Genomic DNA, 24,410 nt, shown 5'->3' with positions numbered 1-24,410 from the left:
TTATTAAAAATGAAATGTCTCAATAGAACTTTAAAGTGTCTGCCTATATTTTTCATGTTCTTTTCCAATACATTTGCACAAAAGAATGTTTATATTTTAGCATTCTTTTGTCATATTTTGTAGCCTGTAATGTTAATGTATTTTCAACCAGATAGAAAATATTACACATGGAATAGAACTATTCATAAGACAAATATATTAGAGCAAATATCATTTCTAGCATGTTTATAAATTATACAATTGCCAGCATCTGTTTTCTGTTAGTCCTCCCACGCCCACCCCACTGCTAATCATAAAAGATTGGGATTGAAAAACATCTTAGATCTGAGTCCAGAAACTCCATTTGGAAATGGAGGCAATTGCAGGAATGTTGATGCAGTTCAAAGTGAGGAATGCTTCTTGTTGAAGATCTGCTTCTCCATGTGTAGTAATTTATTTCTTAGAGGATTCCCTTGCTCATGCAGATATCGCTTCCCTCCTGGATCCTTGCAGTGCTGAAACTGTCAATCAGATTAGTAGTTGTGGCTTATGTCTGTGGGGGGTTTCATGTTGAGGTTAAGTCACATCTCCACTTATTTATTCAACAGAGTGGTCCCTAAAGACAGTTGTTTCTTTTTCTTTTTCTTGCACTGTTTACAACATTTTATTGAAGTACAAAATTGTTGGAATTAACCTAAATAGAAAAACATAGTAAATATTGACAAAAACACTGATAACACCACTCAGGTCACACACGTGTAACAAATACAGGAAGGTTTTTAAAAGATTACAAGTTGAAAATTATGGAGATTTCCCCAAATGGATAGAATAGCTCACTGCTGAGTATGGCATCAATATAATATGTAAGGTCTTTGAGAGAATGCTGTCCCTGACTCTTCTGCAATCTAGTGCCTCCTAGAAATTTTGGGAGATTCAGACTCAGAGGCAGCCAGAGCGGACAAGTCGTTTCTTTTTTTTTTCTTTTCTTTTTTTTTTTGTGGCCCCGTCCTGCAGCATGCAGTATCTTAGTTCCCCGACCAGGGATCAAACCCTTGCCCCCTGCATTGGGAGTAAGGAGTTTTACCCACAGGACCACCAGGAAAGTCGTAAGACAGTCATTTCTTATCTATTCTTTATTTCTTTTCTTTTGGATATTATTACTAAATATTCCAAACACATAAAGCAACATAATGAACAACTGTAAACCCACAACTTAGCTTTAAAAAGTAACAAATACAAATAAGTCCCTGTGTATCCTTTTGTGCTTCCAGTCCCCTCCCTTCCCTGCAGTGGAAGCCACTACCCTAAATTTAATCATTCTTGTACATATTTTTAGGCTTTCACAAATATGTATATACCCATAAAACTGTATTGTTCTGCATATGTTTAAATTTCATATGAATAACTTGCTTCCTTCCATTATCATTATGTTTTTAAGGTTTATCTATTTTGAGGCATGTACCTCTACTTTATTCAACTTAACTTCTGTATATTTTTGCATTGTATGACTACACCAAAATTTATATATCCATTTTCCTATTGATGTACATTTAGGCTGGACACACATACACACATCAATGAATATACTTCAAAATGTTCTTAGTCTTTTCTGTTTCATATGGATTTTAGGATCAGGTTTTCAAGCTCTATGAAAACGGTTGTTGAATTTACAGAACTAGTAGAGGAAAATTGACATCTTAATGATATTGAGGTGTGTGAGCCATGAACACAGTATATCTCCCCATTGATTGAGTCTTGGTATGTGTTCTTCAGAAAGTTTTAAATTCTTATATAAAAGAATGTTGAACTTTTTTTGCTAGATTTGTTATTATTATGAATGAGATCTTTTTTAAAAAATTACATGTTCTAATTGGCTGTTCCTGATACATAGGCAGGCTGTTGATTTTTTTCTGTTGATCTTGTTTACAATAACTTTGCTATCCTCTCTTCCTGTTTCCATAGTTTACCTGTATATTCAATTTTGTGTCTTCCTTTCCAGACATTAAACATTTTATATTTTTGGTTGCCTTATTGTGCTAGCTAAGTTCTCCAGTACCACACTGAATTCGAAGCAGCAGTTAATTGTAGTACTTCTGACTTTAAGGGAACTCTATTATTTTATTACTACATTTGACGCTTACTTTAGGATTTTGGTAAATCACCTTTATCATATTCAGTAAATTCCCTTCTAGTCCTATTTTGCTAAGAGATTACATCATAAATAGGAGTTATTTTATAAATATTATATAATCTTTCCATATATAAGATGATATTTTTTCTTTAATACATTATGAAATGAGATTAAAGTGAAACAGATTAATTCAATGATGAATTGCATTAATAGATTTTCAAAAGTTAAAGCATCCTAGCATTCATGCCTACTTGGTTGTAATTTTCTATGTGTGTGTGTGTGTGTGTGTGCACACGTGTGTGTGTGCATGTGTGTGTGCATTGCTGGTTTGATTTTCAGATCTTTTATTGGAGATTTTTGCAGCCATGTTTATAAGTGAGATAGGCCTACAAAAAAGTCCCTTCTTCTTTACTTACCTTATTTTAGAACTAGATTATAGTAGTCTCATAAAATGATTCAGGAAGTCTTTTCTCTTTTTGTGTTCTCTGGTGTGACTTAAAATAGAGATTATCTATCTGTCGCTTAGAAGTTTGGCTAAATACACCTGTAAAACCATCTGGGCCATTTTCAATGTCTTTAAGGTGTATTCAGGCTTTCTGTTTCTTCTCAAATTCATTTTTTTTTCCTTGAAAAATAATTTACTTCATCTAAGGTTTCAAACTTACTGGCATAAAGTTGTTCATAGCACTCTCTCATTTATTTTTATATTTTAATCTTTAATGCTTACTTGTTCATTTCCTTTCTTTATTTCTTGTTCTACTTTGTCAAAGCTTTCTCTATTTTATTATTCATGTCAAAGACACAGATTTTGGTTTAGTTCATCTTCTCTATTGTTTCTTTGTTTCTCATTTCATTAACTTTAGCTCTGTTGTTTCCTCCCTTCTACTTATATGCAGTCTTTTTTCTGACTCCTTGGGTTGGATGCTTTCTTCATTAATTTTCAGTTGTCCTTCTTTTCTACTAAATGTATGAAAGACTGTACATTTCCTCTAAGTTACTGTCTAAGCTGTATCCCACAGGTTTTTTTTTTTTGTTTTTTTGTTTTTTTTTTTTGCGGTACGCCGGCCTCTCACTGTTGTGGCCTCTCCCGTGGTGGAGCAGAGGCTCCGGACGCACAGGCTCAGCGGCCATGGCTCACAGGCCCAGCCGCTCCACGGCATGCGGGATCCTCCCCGACCGGGACACGAACCCGCGTCCCCTGCACCGGCAGGCGGACCCCCAACCACTGCGCCACCAGGGAAGCCCCACAGGTTTTTATAAATAGTATTTTCATTGTTATTTAGTTCCTAATTTCCAATATAATTTTTCTGTGATTCATAAATTATTTTAAAGTGTATTTTTAAGGAACACTTTTCTGCATTCTTTCTTTTGCTTTTTGTTTATTGATTTCTAATTTTAGTGCATTTTGCTGAAACAGCACAATCTATGTGGTGTAGAATCTTTGTCATTTGTTGAGCCTTGCTTTGTGAACTAATAATTGTCAGTTTTGTGGGTATCCTGTGTGTTCTTGAAAAGAATATGTATTGTATAGTCATACGTTTGGGGTTCTATATATGTCCATTAAAGTTGTTAATTGTACTATTCAAATTTTCTACATCCACTAATTTTTTATCTTCTTATTCCTGAAGTTGAAATTTTCAATTTGTCTTATTATAAGTATGTCGAGTTTTGCTTTATATATCTTGAAGCTGTATTTTCTTACAGGATCAGGATTGTTACATCTTCCTGGTGAATTAATCCTTTTATCATTATATAATGACTCTATCCATAATAATATTTTATACCTTGAAATCTATTTCATCTGATAATATTATAACTATATCAAGTTTCTCTTGGTACTTTACTACAGTGCCTTTTTTCCCTTTTTGCTAACTTTTCTGTATTAGTGTATTTCAGCACATCTCTTATTAACAGAAGGAACATAACTAGATTTTCTTCTTCACTCAGTTCCAGAGTCTCACTCTTAAATTGCAAGTTCAATTTGTTTTTATTTACTAGGATTACTGACATGTTTGGAGTTATATCCTATGATCTTCTTTTGTGTCTCCTATTTACATCATTTATTTTTTCATTGACTTTTACCCTTTTTCTGCCTTTGCTCTGATTGACTGGGTTATCTTCATTCTTATTTCTCCTTTTCTGGTTAGGAAGTTATATATTCTGTTTATTTTCTTTTGGTCATTATCTTAATTTTTTTAAGGGAGGTTTAATTTTTTTAATTAATTTATTTGGCTGCGTTGAGTCTTAGATGCGGCACACAGGATCTTCGTTTTGGCATGTGGGATCTTTTGTTGCGGCGCACAGGCTCTTCATTGCAGTGTGTGGGCTTCTCTCTAGTTGTGGCGTGTGGCCTCCAGAGCATGCAGGCTCTCTAGTTGTGGCGCGTGGGCTCTAGAGCATGTGGGCTCAGTAGTTGCAGCATGTGACTTAGTTGCCCCGTGGCATGTGGGATCTTAGTTCCCCGACCAGGGATCGAACCCACATCCCATGCATTGGAAGGCGGATTCTTAATCACTGGACCACTAGGGAAGCCCGTGGTCATTATCTTTAATTTCTTAACATTTCATTAAAATATAACACACACACACAGAAAAGGACAAAAGTCCTAACTGTACAGTACAGTGAACTATCCAAGTAAGAAACGCCTGGTAACCACTGTGAATATACTCTACCACTGATAGCATGTTTTTTTCTTTATCTTTTGATTAAAAGAAATTCTTAATTTTGATACAGTCCAATTTATTGTCTTTTACCTTTATGGTTAGCATTTTTGTGTACAGTTAAAAAATTTTGTTTTGTACCCTAAGATCATGAAATTGTTTTCTTATGTTGTTCTAGAAGCTTTATCAGTTTATGTTTAGTACATTCTATCTGGATTTGATTTTGTATATGGGCTGAGGTAAAGATGAATTTTTTCTTAATGGATATTCAGTTTCCCAGAACCATTTCATATTAAACAGTAGTCATTTCCCACTTGCCTACAGTACCACCATAAATCAAGTATCCTTATATGTATGGATCTGTTTTAGGACTCTATTTACTCTCAGTGGTCTATTTGCCATTGTACCAAAGCCCACTGTCTAAATTAACATAGCTTTATAATAAGTCTTGCTATCAGCTAGAGTACATCGTCTCACTTTATTCTGCTTCTTTCTTTGGCTGATCAAAATTCACATAAATGTACAAAGACACACACACAACTTCCAAGATATTGATCGGGGTTGCATTGAATCTTCAAAAGAATTTGAGGTAAATTGGCATCTTTAATTTTGAATTTTTCAGTTCACAAATATGTTATAGCTTTCCATTTATCCACGTCTTCTCTAGTTTCTCTCATAAAGTTCTATAGTTTTCCAGTATAGATCGTGCAAATATGTTGTTAAAATTATTACTAGGTATATGATATTGTGATGCTATTGTTAATGGTATTTAAAATTTTTCTCATTGTTTGCTGTTCATATATAGAAATAACTTTTTTATCTATATTAACCATGTATCTAGAGATCTTGCTAAATTCACATATTAATTCTAATAATTTATCTATACAGATTATTTTTGTAGTTTGTACATGCACAATCATACTATCCGTGAATAATGATTTTTTTAACTTTTTTTAACATCTTTATTGGAGTATAATTGCTTTACAATGGTGTGTTAGTTTCTGCTGTATAACAAAGTGAATCAGCTATGCGTATACATATATCTTCATATCCCCTCCCTCTTGCGTCTCCCTCCCAACCTCCCTATCCCACCCCTCTAGGTGGTCACAGAGCACCGAGCTGATCTCCCTGTGCTCTGCAGCTGCTTCCCACTAGCTATCTATTTTACATGTGGTAGTGTATGTATGTCAGTGCCACTCTCTCACTTCATCCCAGCTTACCCTTCCCCCCTCCCCATGTCCTCAAGTCCATTCTCTACGTCTGTGTCTTTATTCCTGTCCTGCCCCTAGGTTCTTCAGAACGTTTTTGTTTTTTTTTTGATTCCATATATATGTGTTAGCATACAGTATTTGTTTTTCTGTTTCTGACGTACTTCACTCTGTATGACAGACTCTAGGTCTATCCACCTCACTACAAATAACTCAATTTCGTTTCTTCTTTTGGCTAACATTCCATTGTATATATGTACCACATCTTCTTTATCCATTCATCTGTTGATGGACATTTAGGTTGCTTCCATGTCCTGGCTATTGTAAATAGTGCTGCAATGAACATTGTGGTATATGACTCTTTTTGAATTATGGTATTCTCAGGGTATATGCCCAGTAGTGGGATTGAAAGGATGCTCAACATCTCTAGTCATTAGAGAAATGCAAATCAAAGCTACAATGAAGTATCATCTCACACTGGTCAGAATGACCATCATCAAAAAAATCCACTAATTGGCTTCCCTGGTGGCACAGTGGTTAAGAATCCACCTGCCAGTGCAGGGAACACGGGTTCAAGCCCTGGTCCAGGAAGATCCCACATGCCACAGAGCAGCTAAGCCTGTGCACCACAACTACTGAGCCTGTGCTCTAGAGCCCGTGAGCCACAACTACTGAGCCCGCATGCCACAACTACTGAAGCCCGTGCGCCTAGAGCCCGTGCTCTGCAACAAGAGAAGCCACTGCAGTGAGAAGCCCGTGCACCACAACAAAGAGTAGCCCCCACTTACCACAACTAGAGAAAGCCCGCGAGCAGCAACAAAGACCCAACACAGCCAAAAATAGATAAATAAGATAAATATATATATTTTTAAATCCACTAACAATAAATGCTGGACAGGGTGTGGAGAAAAGGGAACCCTCTTGCACTGTTGGTGGGAATATAAATTGATACAGCTACTATGGAGGTTCCTTAAAAAACTAAAAATAGAACTACCATATGATTTATTTATTGCTTTTCAATTTTTATACTTTTTTTCTTTTTCTTGCATTATTGCACTGGCTAGGACCTCTAGAATTATGTTGTATAGCAGTGATGATCATAGGCATCTTTTCTCAGTCTCAGTAGTAGAAGAAAAGAATTCAACATCTCAGTACTAAATAATGTTTGCTGTGGGGGGGGTTGCAGCTAATCTTTATCAGTTAAAGTTCCTTTTGGTCTTAATTTGCTATAATTTTTTATCACAAATGAATGTTTAGTATTTTATCAAATACTCATTATGTATCTGTGGAGATGATCATATGAGTTTTCTCTTTTATTCCATATATATGATGAATTACAATGATTGATTTTCAAGTTTTAATGTAATCTTGCATTTCTAGAATAAGCACAAATTGGTCATTATACAATTTCCTGTTGTGTAATACCAGTTTTACTGTGTTAATATTTTGTTTAGAGTTTTTGCATCCATATTTATGAGTGAGATTGGCCTGTATTTTTTCTTATAATATACTTGTCAGAATTTTACATCAAGGTTATGTTGGACTCATAAAGCATATTTGTGAAGTGTTTTCTCTTTTTCTATTCTTTGGAAAAGTTTACTCAAGATTGGCAATTTTTCTTCCTTAAAGGTTTGGTATATTTACAAATGAAGTCATCTGAGACTGTAATTGTTTGTGGGCGAGGGAATATTTTTCATTGTTTATTAAGGTTTTTTATAGAAACTATTCAGTTTCCTGTTTTTCTTGTGTTTATTATTGTAAGCTGTATTTTTGTAGGGATTTTTCCAATCCACTGAAAGTTTTAAATGTATTGACAAAAAGTTGTTTGTGATATCCTCTTATGATGTTTTATGTCTGAAGGATCTGCAACAATGTCATCTTTTTCATTCGCGATATTAGTTATTTGGGTCTTCTGTATTTTCATCTTGGTCAGTCCCCACCAGGGATTTATCAGTTTTATTAGTCTATGCAAATCATCAGGTATTGGCTTTGTTGATCCTTTCTATCATATGTTTGTTCTTATTTAATTAATCTCAGCTCTTATTATTTTCTTCCTTATACCCTCTTGGAGTTTACTTTGCTCTTCTTTTCCTAATTTTTTAAAATTGGATGCTTGGGTCATTGTTCTCCAGGTGGTTTTCCGTCCTACCTTATAAATTTTCCTATACATAGGGACTGAGTTATATTACACAAAATTTGATATGTGGTACCTTCATTTTCATTCATTTCAAAATATTTTCTGGGCTTCCCTGGTGGCGCAGTGGTTGAGAGTCCGCCTGCCAATGCAGGGGACACGGGTTCGTGCCCTGGTGCGGGAAGATCCCACATGCCGTGGAGTGGCTGGGCCCGTGAGCCATGGCCACTGAGCCTGCGCGTCCGGAACCTGTGCTCCGCAACGAGAGAGGCCACAGCAGTGAGAGGCCCGCATACCGCTAAAAAAAAAACAAAAAAAATATTTTCCTATTTCCATGATGATTTCTTCTCTGTTCTGTAGTTCATTCAGAAGTCTATTTCTTAATTTCCAAATTATATGGATTTTATAATTATCTTTTGTTACTGATTTCAACTTTAATTCCATAGTAGGTAGAAAACATGCTATATATAATTTCAATACTTAGAAATACGTTGAGACTTGCTTTATAGCCTAGCATGTGGTCAATATTTTTAAATGTTCTATGTGCACTTGGAATTTCTGTGTATGTTGTAGTTATTTAATGCAGTGTTCTGTATGTATCAATTGGATCAAATTTGTTAATCATGTTGGTCAAATATTCCATATTCTTTCTAAGTCATCTGCTTGTTCTGTCAGTTAGTTAATGAGAAAGGGGGTCATAAAAGTCTCTGACTATAATTGTGAATCTGCCTTTTTCTCTTTTTTGTTCCTTCAGTTTTGCTTCAATATTTGGCTTGGTGTTTTCTTCAGTATTGGAAATTTCCTAGCCATTATCCAGTCAAGTATTTTTTCTGTCCCCATGAGACTGACAAAAGCTTTACCCAACCTTTGAAACTTCCAGCTGCATCTACCAGAATTGACAGACACTTCTAGAAAAGAAGCATCCAAAAATATCAGACACCTCTCTGGGTTTTCATTTTCTCCTAGCTTTATAATAAGCAAATATAATTGCTGGAACTTGGCCCAGCAATTCTTTACCCTTTTGTGAATTCTAGTAGTAACATCCAACAAATTTTGAAATATATTTTGTCTAGATTTTCTAGTTCTCATTAGAAGAGAATAGTAAAAATTATTTAGGTCACAATCACTAGAAACAGAGCTCCACCTTTACATTTTTATATGCATACTTGACAAAGTATCTCTTACCTAACTCCTGAAAAATACAAGGCTTTAGAAATATTGAACACAGGGTACTCCACTGCACATATTATGATAAGATAATATTTTATTTCACTACTGTCTTCTAACCCCCCAATTGTTATTGTTGTTGATGTTGTTGTTGTTACTATTATATAGTCAATGCTTCTTTGCCATCTCTCTGAGCTAGTGGATAGTTTATTAGTCCCCATCTCATTGAGATTGCAGCTTTTCAGGGGTTGTCCTTGCTTTCTGCAGGAGTTTCCGTCCAACTCCCCATCTTAAATGGGCCAAAGACCTCATCTCTTTTCCCTTTGTGGACACAGATACCCAAGCCCCTGGTCATTACTGGGTATAATAACCCCTCTATGCTGCCGGAGGGTTGACTTATATGCTTACGTCTTTGACTGTTAGCATCCTCTTTGCTTCCAGTGTTTGAGAATTTCTCTTTCTTGTGAACTAAGACATGCAATTTTTAAAATTATTACATTATATTCACCATTTCTAAGGGTTTATATCAAGGTGGTTTAAAGATAGCCTAGTCTGCCATTTTGCCAATACTGTTCATCTAGTTCTGAACAGTGAATGAATACTAGATGAATACTATTTCATCTAGTCCTACTACTTTTCAGGAAATCATCAGAATGATGTACTCCTATGTCTAAAATTTATAGTTGTATAAAGCAGTATATGCAAAATGTTTGCCTCTCATTGTTTCAGTCAGCTCTGGCTTGATTGGCTTTGACCACTTAGCTTTCTAATCTTAGAAATGCCCTTTCAGTTCAGCTTTTAGTGTCTTGAGGGAGGCCATTAAGGGGAGCAGAATTACAATATCAAAGTCACTATAAGAACTGAATTTTAAAATCCAGATTATCAATCATAGATTCAAAATCAAGATATAGAGTGTTGGTGCTAATTCAAGATTAACCTACTTGAGCTACCATTTATTAGGCTAAGTCCCCCCTTTTTGGTATTGTCTGGGTCCTAGACTTTTCTCACAACCTGGTGATCCCACACACAGTTTTCTATTCACTCTTCCACCCAGTGCAGTCTGGCTTTACAACTACCACTTTATCAATACAGCTCTTCCTAAAGTTACCAACAATTTCCATGTGATAAATCCAATGGGTACTTCTCTGCCCATGTCTCACTTGACCTCTGAGCAATATTTTTTACGTAACTGAAACCATTAGGTGGCACTTCAGGGGCTCCGAGGAGCTCCAGTTCTTTATGTCTCAACACAGAAGGAATTCAGCAAGAGGCAAAGTGATAGATAAGAAGTGATTCATTAGAATAGGACACTTGTGAGGCTTACAAGCAGGTGGACGAGAGGCTGCCGCACCCCAAGAACTTAGTGGGCTACAGTTTTATGATCAAAGGAAAAGTGGGGAGGGGGAGGAAACCACCTTCTTCCTCATTCTTGAATAGACATCAAAATTCCATCGTCATCAGTTCCTCCTCCACGTCGGGTGGGGGGTTTTCTTGTCCCTACATGGTCAAGCTGGGACTGTCATGGTGCAATGGAAATGAGCAAAAAGGCAATAACATATACTAAAATATGTTAAATCATTTCAGGTTTTAGTATAATGTCACCTTTTCCTTATATTTTTGTTTTTAGTGCGTGCAGAGGAGCGTGTCCTAGTAATCATTAACTTACTGAGCTCACTGGGAAGGATGTGGGTCTCGTGCCACCATTGTTTTATTATTTGGGGGCATGTCTCATGTTTCTGTTACCTGGTTTTGTTGCTAAGCAAGCCTGCTTGGTTTTGTGGTTAAGCAAACCTGCTTTCTTGAGTGATCATTAACTTACAGGGGTCTCCTATACTTTTTTCTTTACTTATAATCCCCTAGTGGGATTAACTGTTTAATCACCTACTTTGGCCCTTTACTCTGTCCCTATCATGACTACCCCCTTCTTCTTGAAAAAGTGTCCTCTTTTGGCTTTAGCTGTACCACAATCTATAAGATTTCCTCCTATCACTCACTGCCCTCTCCTTCCCAGTCTCCTTTGATGGTTCCTCTTTTTCTACCTTATCTTTAAATCACAGAACACCTCAGGGCTCATTCCTTAGGGGATATCATCTGGTCTCAAACTTAGATGCTAAATACCACCTATATGCTAATGGTTGCCAATTTCATATCTCTAACCCTGGCCTGTCAAATTCATATATCTTAGTGCTTAATTGACATCTTCATTTGGCTATCTATACGTTATCTCAGTGTTAATCTGTTTGATCTTCCATCTTATTCTTCCTTTATCCTTTTCCATTTTGTTAGTGGCAGCATTATTCACCCATTTGTTTAAGCCAAAACTTTTATTTTTCCCTTTCCTTCATTTCCTATATCCTCTCTTAAGGAATTCATATTGGTTCTACCTCCAAAATATATCGCAAACTGCCCAATGACCCTGTCAGGTGTAAATATTATTACTTTCATTGTGTAGTTACACAAGCAGAGATTAAGAAAGCATGTTAGTAATTTGCCTAAGGATACGCAGCTTTTATGCAGAGGAATTCTTATTCCAAACCGTTTACTCTTTCTATGAAATCTTGACCCTCAAAGAATACTTGTGAATGAATTAGTGAATATATTGATCCAGATAGTAATAAAATTCATAATCATGGCTTTATCAGAAGACTATTCTCACCTACTGAAAAATAACTCTGCTACCTATAGTGTAGAAACCTTTGTTACATATGAAGAGCTTTGTTACATGTAATATAGGGTAATACTTATATCATCATATGTCAATATCTATCAATATATAAAACCAGTTTCAGAATTTAAGACTATGAAAGATAGACAACTTGGCTTCCAGCACACCCTCTTTTTCACTCAAGGATATGTGGCCAGTTGTACCCAAAACCTATTGCATTCTTTCGATAGGCTTTTATCTCCCTTCTGCTCCTCCAGCAAGGGAATTTTATGAAGAAACAAGCTAGCCAAACTTTTATTTTGGTTTTCTACTGTCATGATTTTATTAATATTCAGTGTTTCTTAAAAAAAAAAAGTCAGGGATACAGAAGAGAGAAACTGGGCAGCGCTAATAATACACCTTGATTATATTGGCTAAATATTGAATGGCATTTTGAGATAAGAAGACTGTGTATTTTAATCAACCAAGAATCATTTTAAATCCTTAAAATAAATGCAAATATTGTTAGTATGATCAGAGAAAGCAGTTGATTACTGTCACTGGCAGCTTTACCTCTTGTATATTATGAATTTTATTAGAAAGTTATCATCTTTCTGATTGTAAAACCCGAATGAAATTAGGGCACTGTGTGTTTTCCCCAGTGATTTCTTGTAGCATCACAAAATCCCTACAACATTACCTGTAATCTTAATGAATGTTTAGTGAAAACCACCTGACATTTGTTTGGCACTGACTTCATTTCTAAGCCTTGAGTGCTGTTATCATTTTGTGGACTGCTCAAAAGCAATATGATTTAGAGTTTATTTTATACATAGAGATATAGCTACCTTTTTTTAACAGAGTTCCTTGTACATTCACTCAAATGCTAGAGGGCTTTGTGCCATTTTGATTATATATTTTAAATACAGGTATAGACTGAGATTTTGATAATTCTAATGTGTTTTTGAAAGAGTAGGCTCTGGTTGTAATAAAATATGTAAATACATCTTCTTTGAATTCCCCACAGAGCTCTGTACCATGGAGTGTGGTAGCCATGGAGTCTGCTCAAGGGGAATTTGCCAATGCGCAGAAGGTTGGGTAGGACCAACATGTGAAGAACGCTCCTGTCATTCTCATTGTGCTGAGCATGGCCAATGCAAAGATGGAAAATGTGAGTGTAGCCCTGGATGGGAGGGCGACCACTGCACAATCGGTAAGTACCACCATACTTTGAACAAGTAAATTGGATGAATTGAAGAAGTAAAGCAGTCTAGCAAGTCAATCACCAAGCTGTTTGTAGAATTTGAGATGGGAAGAGGGAAGAAGTAGGAGGGCTGGCCATAAGTTTGAAAGTTTCCTTAACTGGGAGGTTTCCTGTTTTGTTGATAATATCTTACTTATTTCTGTGTCTTTTCCTTTCTCATTACTTCATTATTCTTTATATTTTCTGCTTTCAAGTGCTTTGCGTTACTCAAATGAAAGATGATACATTAGAATATAGTGTCATTAGTTAATAAGAAAAGTGCTTTTGTTGTAAAGTTAACATTCACTGGCCATTTTTCCTTTTGAAAAGTATAGGTTGTTTTGGTTGAAAGCACTTAGAGGCAGTTTCATTAAATGGGACTACTTTATCAGGGGCCATTCAATATCATTAAGGGCTGTCTTTAATGTGTATAAGGAAGACACTCCTGACCTGCTATCAATAGAACATCTGTGTTGAATTGTTTATTGGGTAGTATAGAGAGTTCGTACCGAGGCATCTACCCTCTGTCGTCCCTTGTCACCAATTTCACTAATTTTCAGGCTGCTTCCTGGGAGAACACCTGTGGGTGTGAGAAAGTCTATGTAATAATTAATCTATCACGTGGTCTTCACACCATAAAAAACACTAATAATAATGAAAGTTTCATTTATAAAATACTTTTTTCTGAGAAAAATATCAAAGCCCTTGACACACACATGTATCTGCCACCAAGGTTCCCTGCGTATACAGAGGGACAAGTATGATTACCATTGTTCAGCTAAGGAAAGTGGGTAACAGAATGTTCCAGTGTCATTCTATGAGCACACAGAAAATTCATACAGTGCAAAAGCAAGCGTGGGCCTCTGGATACACAATTCATTGTTTATGGGCTTTTTTTCCCCTCTAGACTGTACTACAGCTTTCATTTTTAGGTGATTTTTGTTATAATGGTTGGAACCTGCCAAAGTAATGTATAGTATATATAATATATATAACATAATTTTAATAAACTGCATTACTACTCAACTACAGTCAGTCTTGCTCTGTGACTGTGGAAAATACTTAAGATTCATTAAAAAGGTGGTGAGGGGTGAGATTCAGATGCAGCTTAAGTAATTACATTCCTGCACTAGAGTAAGTTTATTGCCTTCACATAGGAGGATTTAAATATTGTCATGATTACCAAAGGTGGTTACTCCAGAACTCCCTTCTAAAGATATTACTAATAAGAAGTTCAAGCTAGCACTCCTTCATGAGTTATTACTGAAATGTAAAAATGCAGTTCTTATACTTTTAATGAAATATGACACTTTTTTAGGAAGCCTAATAGAGTTTCTTGCAGAAAAGCCATTAATATCTTTCCCACAGAAAATATTATTCACAAACCACACAGGCCAGTGTACTAACTTTTGAGCTGCAGGCATTTCAGAATTCACAGTTTGCTGTTCTCCCAGGCAACAGATGGTAAACCATTAGTACTTGTTGTATAGCTTTGGTCTCTCAGAAATTCATTCAGTCACTCTTTTCCCCCCTTTTTAGCTCACTACTTAGATGCTGTCCGAGGTAAGCCCGTTCTCTCTAGTTTTATAACAGAAAAATATTTTAAACCGAAAATATGCATGTGGGAAAGGAAGTGTTGGTGGGGTTTGGGTGTTGTTTGTTGTTGTTGTTTTTAATGTTGGCAGTCTTACTTAAGTGCAATATTGTCAGGTTCATGCTGTAATAGACTTAAAAGTAATTTGCTTTCCCAATATCAAAGATTCATTTTTTGCCGTAGAGTTTAATAGACTGATAAGCAGTTTTAAGAATTATTTTTCTTTGTCTTGATGTCAGGGGGGTGTGTGTGTGTGTGTCTGTTTATATGACAGAGAGGTAATTATTAAATAAACTAGGTTTAGGTAGACAGCTGAACTTTTTCTCTAACATAAAAATATAGCTTTAAGTCCGTGTAGAGTATCCTCGTCCATCCCCACCAGCGATCTGCATTCGATAGAGACTGCAAGGGTTTTTCTCTCAGATTTCCTGGTGCCTTTCATTACCTCAGCCTCAGAAGGTTGAAAATGTCGTACTCAAATTATCCCTAATTTCTCTTTATCCATTGTGTGTGCATGAGAATGGAACTAGATAAATTTCTTTCTTAATCTTATACATGTGCGTGAGGAATATATATATAATCTTTTCATATTTTCTAACAGCCATCTGTCATTTTATTTTAAAGTCTTTTCTTCCTCTGGTCTGTTGAGAGTTGCTAGGAAAACCATTTGCAAGAAACACTGGATTACTTCTACAGATTTTTTTAAAAATTCTTTTGCTTTTTATACTTCTGGAATTTTCTTTCAAAGACAGAAAATGGAAAGAATATTGATTGGACTGTCTCCTGTAAAATCCAGATCTGGTCCTGTGTTGCTACTGGGGAAATTTCCAGAAGCTATGTGCCATTATTGCTCTCTCTGTTCATCTGCCCGCTGAGCACTTGGGACATGCAGAGTTGCCCTTTGGAATAGCCTATCTCTGAACCACTGGTAGAAAGAGTAGGTCATCCCTGAGAAATTAAAAGTCTAAATAGAGACCGTCGTTAGTGTTTGTGGTTAGGGTTATCAACGGATAGAAGTCATTTAAGCATTATAATTTCCTCTTGACTATATTTATCCAATTATTCTCTAGAATTCTGAAAGTCTAAATTTGGTGTGCATTAATTCCATAAACATTTGTTGAGCACTTACTACAGGTATACTATTATGCTAGTTTCTGAGAGAGATACCAGATAAGTAAAAAAATCAGTCCTTAGCTTTCAGATCAATAATAATCCTGAAGAGAAGAGCTGAATAGGTGTAAAGCAACTGCAGCACATTTCTAAGGCACCATGTGGGCAATTAATGGTCTGAACTGTATACCAACATACCTAAGTCCTGAAGCAACATATCACAAGGGAAAAATCAGCACAGAGTAGCAGTAGTTAGGAGAAGTATCTCTTCATAGAAACTGCTGTCTTTTCCCAACTTTTTGGTCATAACTAGATACAATATCATCCATCCAGTTTTGATTGAGATGAGGAGATACCTTTTTCGAAAAGAAACAAAAAACATGTCTTGTCCCCATCATAGTTTTTATCCTGTCTGAATCAGAGGTTGGGAATTGGGGTTAGCATTAATAACGTTTAATTGGCTCTCTAAGGAAAAGCACAGCAGAGTAAGGGATAACAAGTTCCCTGGGAACGTGGTATAAGCAAGCGAGCTCCTCTTCCATTTATTCAACACCTCATCTGAATGGAGCCCAGACGATTCGATTTTTCCCTCTAGGCAGATACATCATTGTTGGCCAAACCCATTCTGATGTCTCTGAATTTGTTACTCTCTGCTGTCTTTTCAGATGGCTGCCCAGGGCTCTGCTTTGGAAATGGGCGATGTACCCTGGATCAAAATGGTTGGCACTGTGTGTGTCAGGTGGGTTGGAGTGGGACAGGCTGCAATGTTGTCATGGAAATGCTTTGTGGAGATAACTTGGACAATGATGGAGGTGAGTCATTTATTAAATGTTCATAAAAGAAAGGAATAGCCCAGCCTCTAGCACAGTGATGACCAATCTGGCCAAGAGTGAAAATTAGGAATCCTTATAAAGTCATACTATTTTGTAAATCTCAATTTATTGAATATTTACAGTAACCAGGCAATACTCCAAACTCTTTCCACGTATTATATCTCATTTAATTCTCACAATAACGTTACCAGGTATAGGTACTATTTTCCTTGTTTACAAATGGGAAAACTAATACTTGGAGTGGGGATGGTAAGTGACTTTTCCAGGATCACACAGCTAGAAAGTAACAGAACCAAGGTTCCAATTCAGGGCTATATGACTTCAGTTTCTGTTTTCTTAATTGTTACAACCATGCTGCCTCCCATATCTGTGGCATTTATTCTACTAAATTAAATCAGCGTACCACTGTCTAAACTGTCAGATGCTAGTGTAGCTTGCACTATACACATCGCGAGGTAGTTTTCTTTGTTCTTAGTTATTTAGAGCTCCCTCTTGTGTCTTTACCTTTTAGTACCACTTTACATCTTTCAAAGGACATAGCATCACGACAATTCACAGTAGAGTATTTTACATTTAATTCAAGAGCTGCACATGTTTTAGAAAGCCATATGTGGCTCCAAGGCCTCCGGGTAACCACTTCTGTTTTAATCAAGCAAACAAAGGCATCTAATACATTGTACAGTCAGGCCTCAAAACAGCCAAATCACCTCTGAATGAGCCTAAAACAAGAAATCCTCACTTTCCTCTTACTTTCTACTCAATAAAACATGAAATTGACAAAAAAATTTATTTCTAGTTTCTGTATATTGACTTAAAATGAAGTAGGTTGTTAAATTTGACTCCTCAAGGTTTCTATTTGTGCTTAGACAATTATATACCTTGTCATTTGAATCCAAATGGGGCTTAAAACAATAAGGTAGCAATCATCGTTTAAGCACCAAATTAGGTGTAAAAGTGTCCTCTTTTATTGTTCTGGCTAACAGTTTACCTTTAAAAGTTATAAGACCTTATGAATTTTAAGTAGAAGCAACTTTCTGATTAAGAGCACAGGGCTTTGAAGTTAGAATTTCTGGGGTCAAATATTAGCTCTGCTATGTACTTCTGGCTGTAGGGTTTGGGAAAAGTTTCTTGCTATCTCTGTGCTTCAATTTCCTTATCTTCAAAATGGGGCTGATAATAATAATAACTGTCTAATAGGGTTGTTATAAGAATTAAACAAGATAATTCATGTGCACTACTTAAAGGATGATAAACTACACCAATCAACGCACACGTGCACACAAACACACACACAAACACACACACACACTAAATTTAGGATAACAGACCATTTTCTGAAGAGACTGTTTACTTCCTATCTAATTTGAAATTTTTGTTGGGGAGGCCAGAGTGAGATTTTCAATTAAATGGTACACTAATCAACCATTACTTGACTTCTGTGGTCCACCAAGACTCATTTTCTTTTTTTGTTTTTTCAAGACTCATCTTCTACACCCATCATTCTCAGTTCATCATTTAAGTCCCAACTCAAGCCATATTTCCCATGATACCTCTGACATCCACCACCCCAGCCTACCATGGTGTTTATCATATGCACCGTACAATCAAGCACTAAATTATATCCTGTCTATATTGTTTCCTTGTTACATGTTAAGTATGACCCAGAGTCCATAGTTTGATGCCCAATATAATTACTAATAATATTAGCTCACTTGTATTCAGGGTTTACTATGTACAAGGCACTGTGCTGAGTCCTTTATGTGAATAATTTCACTTAATCCTCATGAGGTAGAAACTACTATTAACACTACTTTACAAATTAGGAAACGGAGGCACTGAGAAGTTAAATAAATTGCTCAAGATCATATAGAAAGTAAAGGATAGAGCCAGGGTGTAAACCTAGGTGGTCTGCTTCATTCCAAAAAAGATCGGAGGCAGTAATGGAGATTTCTCAATTGATATATTGATTAAAATGTTATGCTCAGAAAATACATTAACAACCTATGCAAGTATAATTTCTTTCTTTCTTTCCTTCTCTATTTATTTGTTTTTGGCTGTGTTGGGTCTTTGTTGCTGCACGCGGGCTTTCTCTAGTTGCGGTGAGCAGGGGCTGCTCTTTGTTGCAGAGCATGGGCTCTAGGCACGCAGGCTTCAGTAGTTGTGGCTCACGGGCTCTAGAGCACAGGCTCAGTAGTTGTGGCGCACGGGCTTGGTTGCTCCGTGGCATGTGGGATCTTCCTGCACCAGGGCTCGAACCTGTGTCCCCTGCATTGGCAGGCAGAATTTTAACCACTGTACCACCAGGGAAGTCCCAAGTATGATTTCTGACTCAGGGTTGAGCTAAAATAAGTTTCCTGCTTAATAAAGTACAGCTTGATAAAAATAATTGAATAATTATCAAGCATTTTCTGTGGCGTCAAGGTCACCTCAAGGGAGCCAAAAATGTTTAAGGAATGGATCAATTAAATATTAATGAAATAATGGATTCTCAATTTTCAATATCTGTGGTATATATAGATACAAAAGGTATAGAAGATGTTGCTGAATGTGTATTGACCTATGAACATTCCTTTAAAATTGTGTATCTACGTGGGAATCAAAAACCAAAGATGCTGATGTGAGTTTAGTGCATTTTTATGATTGTCTCTTTAGGGAGTAGCAGGGGGAGGCTCCTTGAGATATTCAATTACCATTTTTTCATTTGGTAGGATTAAGATGATACTGATGACAAATAAATATTTAGTTCTACTTTGAGATGGAAAGATGGATTAAATAACCTCTGAAAGCCTCATGACTAAGATTTTGGACAATAAATCCATTTTTATACTGTTTAAGTAACATCCCTAAGAATATATTAAATGCCCTGCATTTGGTGGTCTCAGCTTTCCAGCTATCCAGAATGGCTGGATTCATTTGCAGCCATCCAGAATGATTGTATATGCCTAATGATTAATATTTGCATACTTGTTTGTGCATGTATGTGTGTGAGTTTTAATTAAATCAGAAAGTGCCAATTGAACCTTTTGGGGGAAAAAAAAAGTGGTCCTAATTTTTAAAACGTTAATTCTTAAGAAATCTTCCCAGTCAAAAAAAAAAAAATCACTTTCAAGCAGTTGCTTCAAGTAGCTGCTTCCTGATTACTACATATCATTGCTGATACTTAAAGAATGGCAGAAATTTTTTTTTTGCATTCTAATCAGCTTTGAATACTCATTAGTATTACTGCTACTTCCTGAAGCTTTGACTTTAGTTACACTCTGATTCAATGCATTGTGACTCTTAGTAACTAGTTGGGCTCATTGAATATGTGGGTGACACAGGTCTAGGAGCTACCTAAGAGCTCCTTGAATAATAAAAACAGAACTAAGAACAAATAACCCTTGGATTTTTTTCTTAACATGCAAAAAAATTGAAAACTGTCTTTTACATTGTATATTTAAGAACTAATTACTATAGAAATCACAAATCTATCAAATGTCTTGACCTCATGTATCCCTTTAGTCAACAAGCACATACCATGGACACAACCCTGTGCTTGGAAGAGGAGACTTAACCTTATGGTGACCACATTTTTCATGTGTTCATCATGTGTCCTGATTTAGGGTTTGAAAAATATAATCACCATACATTACATGCACATATGACTTGACATGAGAAAAAAAGTTTAGACATTATATTAACTGAATCAGAATAGCTAAAACAAAGAATAGTGAGAGCAAGCTAGAACTATCAGATGTTAAAATAATATTTTAAAACTATGATAATTAAAACAAAATGGTACTGATGTACGCATAGACAGATCAGTACAACCGAATAAAAGCTTCAGGAACACACCCCAGTACAAATATTTAGGATATTATAAAACCAGCATCAAAAATTAGTGGGGAAAAGAAACATTATGAAATAGGTGGTGCTGCGACCACTATTAAGGAAAAAAAAACTTAGATTTTCAATTCATATCTTATTCCAAAAGAATAAAATAAATAAAAACACTGCAGCTGATTAATGACTTGAAGGCAAAAGAAAACTCAAACACAATTAGAAGAAAGCATAGGTGGTAGATCTCAAGATTGGAAAGGACTTCTTAAACATAAAAGCTAGGAAAGAAACCACAATAGGAAAAAAATGATAAATTGGACTTCATAAAAGTTTCCAACTTCTTTGTATTCTTTGGCTAAGTTTATAGACCATCCGACATCTATTTGGAGATACCAAAATCTGCATTGTCTGATATGGTAGCCACTAGCCACATATGACTCTTTAAATACAATTTAAGTAAAATCAAAAATTCCATTTCTCCGTTGCACTAGCCACATCTCAAGTGCTCAACAGTCACGTGAGGCTAGTGACTACTGTGTTGGTGCACATCTAGAGCATTCCTATCAGTGGGGAAAGTTCTATTGGATAGCGCTGATCCAAATGTTTGACTCAAAGAGTTATTTACCTTTCAGCCAAACATTTCAGATTGGGCACCCAATTTTCCATTCATTCATTACTACTTTGTGCCGAGTATTGTGCTCGACACTGAGGAGAAAATGCCAAACAAGTTTCTGCCTTCATGGAGCTTATGGTTTAGGTATTAAACAAGAAACCACACAAATAACTATATATTTACAATTGTTTAGAGTGCTGTAAAGTTTTTAAGAGTGCTATAAACATGTATAGCAGGACCTAACCAGGTCTATATGGCAAGGGAGGCCTCACATGAGTCAGGGGAAGAATGTTCCAGGCCAGGGAAACAGCATGTACAAATGCCCTGAGGTGGAAATATACTAGACTCTTCTAGAAAGTGAAAGGTAAGTCATTGCGGCTGGAATACAATGAGTCAGGGAGAGATTGGTGGGAGATGAGAATATAAAGGTAGGCACTGGCCTGATTATACAGAACATTGTAAATTTTAAAAGATCTTCAGCTATCAAAGATTACAGTTTAGTCCCTCAAGTCATAGAGGAAGGAAGGTGACTTCTGATACTGTGGAATGATTGTCACGGAGGTTAAAAAGATGTACAATAAGAGTGTTTAATCAAAACACTCTTTTTCCCCCTGATCTTTTAAGTGTTTGTCACATGTTTGTCCAAGCTTCTCTTATATAAACTCTTCCGGTGGTCTATATTCATATTCATTGGTAAAATCAATAAGTTAATTGCCTAAAAGAGAATGATCTTCCAGGAATCATTCTTCATAACAAGTCACCATTCATTAAGAACAATAGCTATTTGCAAGGCTGTTTTATGATGCAGTGTTTCTAGATCTAGAAATCAGCACCATGGGTGAATTATGAACACATATAAGCTCATGGATCAATAAGCCTCATGTTTTGAATGTCACCAGCATGCTGCAGGGTTTAATAAATAGGAAAATGAAATAGAAGGAGCAATGAATTGGTAACATTTGCTCTGTTTAAGGGCCCCTCTCTGCATTTACTTTTAAGATTTGGCTGGGAAAAAAGACCTGGCAACAGAAAGCATATTCCTAATTATTCTCTTCTGACCATACCCCCCTCATTTCCAAGGAACCCATTTATTAGAAGATCATCACTTAGTTATGAGAGCCTAAACTGCCAAGTGATTCCAGATACGAGTGGAAGTTGGAACATCTAAACTCTATAACTCAGTTAACCCCTCTATAATGGATCTGTCACATTATTTATCGACTAAGACTAGTAGTACTTGACATCTTCCTACTTTGTAGTGGTGAAAATGAATGAGAGTGTTTGAAATACAGTAATATAAAGTGTGTGGTAAAGATGTGGTATCAATGAAGAATCCATTTGTAACTTAACATATTTTGATGCATTCATTGAACATTTATTAATCTCTAGGTGCATTTATAAATGTCCTAAAAAATAGGACTTCTAGGACATCCATTTATTCATTCAATAAATATTTATTGAAAGCTTACTTGGGGTCAGGCACTATTCTAGTCATTGAGGAAATAGCAATGAATAAAAAAGACTAACTCTGTGTTCCATGGATCTTATATTCTAGTTTTGAGAGGCAGACAATAAACTAAAAATTTTTTTAAATAGTCTGATAGAAGGTGGTAAGTGTTATGGAGAAATTGTTTTTTAAGCAGGTTAAAAAAGGATAGGGAGTGTGCGACAGAGGTGGCATTTTAAATAACGTGGCCAGAGGAAGCCTTACTGAGAAGGTGGCAATTGAGTAAAGACTCAAAGGAGGTGAGGGGTGAGCCATACTGACATTGGAGAAAAGAAGATTCCAGGCGTAGGAACAGTGGGGAAGGGGGTTGTGGGATACGGTAATGGGAGGTAAGGTCAGAGAGGTAAGAGAGAGACGGTAAAGAACCAGACTGTGAGGAAGTAGGTCTTGGTCAGGACACAGGCTTTTATTCTGAGCAATTTGGGAAGCCATTGATGGCAGGTGGGGAGGACGTGAACATTAGTGGCATATAAACAATTTACTTTCCTGATGCAGAAAAAGTAAATGTATAGGTTATAGCAATAACAATGATTTGGGCAGTTCCAGTACTAAGTGCACTTGAACTTCTCCCACTTTCTTTTTACCAATACAGCAAAATACTAGGGTGAAAGTCAGCCTGAATAAATGAAAAAAGATGAATTAGAGACTATTTCCAAAGGAAATACAGTCCTATTACCTTCAATGCATATAATGACAACAACTAAGCTACCAGGAGTGCCTAGTAGAGGGCCTGCTTTAGTAAAAATTTATGAGTGATTTGTAATGAGTCCATTGTTTGTAGGTTTCTAAAATGCCCGAGAAGATTTTGTTCAACTGAATCACTGGAATGATCAGCCCTTCAATTTCTTTTTCACTATTAATTTGCTTGGTAGACGCTCTATTCTATCGATGCTGAAAAGGTTAAGCTTCAGTCCAGCCCCTGTCCAAATGATAACAAATTCTGAATTTGTGAAATTCAATGAATAAAGATTTACTGTAGCATTAGTGTCTGTTTAGAGCCACATAGATTCCTACCTATCTGACAACCTAACCAAGCAGAGTTCACAAAATGAACACATTCTAACGACCTGAATATGCTACAGAAAAGTTAACTGCCCTCTGGCCAGTGATAAGGCAACTTAAATAAAAGCGAGTCTGAACATTTTCAGCTGCCACTGCAGACCATTGGCATCTACCCCAGGACTCTATCCCTAGACTCCTTGTAGCCTGTACAGTCTATAATTTGGTTAATGGCAAGAGCTAACATTTACCGAGAGTGCTAGCTACTAAACTCTAAGCACGATGCTGATATGATTATGAGAGCATGTGATCCTTACAACAGTTCTACTCATCCCATCTAGTAGATGAGGAAACTGAGAATCCAGGAGTTGCACTGATTTGTCCAGGATCGTGTACATTGTAAGTGGCAAAGTCAAGATTAGAATCAAAGTCGTCTGATTCTTTCACCTTAACCACTTCATGTGTTCTGAATCCTACATTGATCAGTCACTTGGAGGTCTTACAGCCTAGGTCAGTAGTACTAGTCATACCTCTTGGATGGTGATGTTGGACGTGTGATTTGTAGTCAGAGCGCTGGGTGTTAATATGACTCCCATATTTCTTCCAACCACGTTCAGCTTCCCTTCCCTTTATTTGTAAAATGGAGATGAGAATGTCTACCTAACAGGGTTGTCACAAGGATTTAGTTAAAATACTACATGAGGATGTACCTAGTGCCATACCTGACAAATATTAACTAATCTATACGTGGTGCCAAATCCTTTTGGAT

General features: G+C 36.3%; 1 protein-coding gene across 4 annotated transcripts in view; it reads left to right on the top strand.

The window, feature by feature from the left end:
• TENM1 (teneurin transmembrane protein 1) overlaps nt 1-24,410 on the top strand; it is a 572,765-nt gene that overhangs the window by 372,476 nt on the left and 175,879 nt on the right. For all 4 annotated transcript variants that reach the window (XM_065900559.1, XM_065900557.1, XM_065900558.1 and 1 more), the window contains 3 exons: nt 12,951-13,136; nt 14,706-14,729; nt 16,536-16,682. In XM_065900559.1, the coding sequence (XP_065756631.1) occupies nt 12,951-13,136; nt 14,706-14,729; nt 16,536-16,682 (357 nt within the window). The remainder of the gene's footprint in view (nt 1-12,950; nt 13,137-14,705; nt 14,730-16,535; nt 16,683-24,410) is intronic.

Source organism: Phocoena phocoena, chromosome X, assembly GCF_963924675.1.
Source record: "Phocoena phocoena chromosome X, mPhoPho1.1, whole genome shotgun sequence".
Taxonomy (NCBI): domain Eukaryota; kingdom Metazoa; phylum Chordata; class Mammalia; order Artiodactyla; family Phocoenidae; genus Phocoena; species Phocoena phocoena.
The sequence above is the reverse complement of the archived record's forward strand: the minus strand, read 5'-3'. Positions and strand labels throughout refer to the sequence as shown.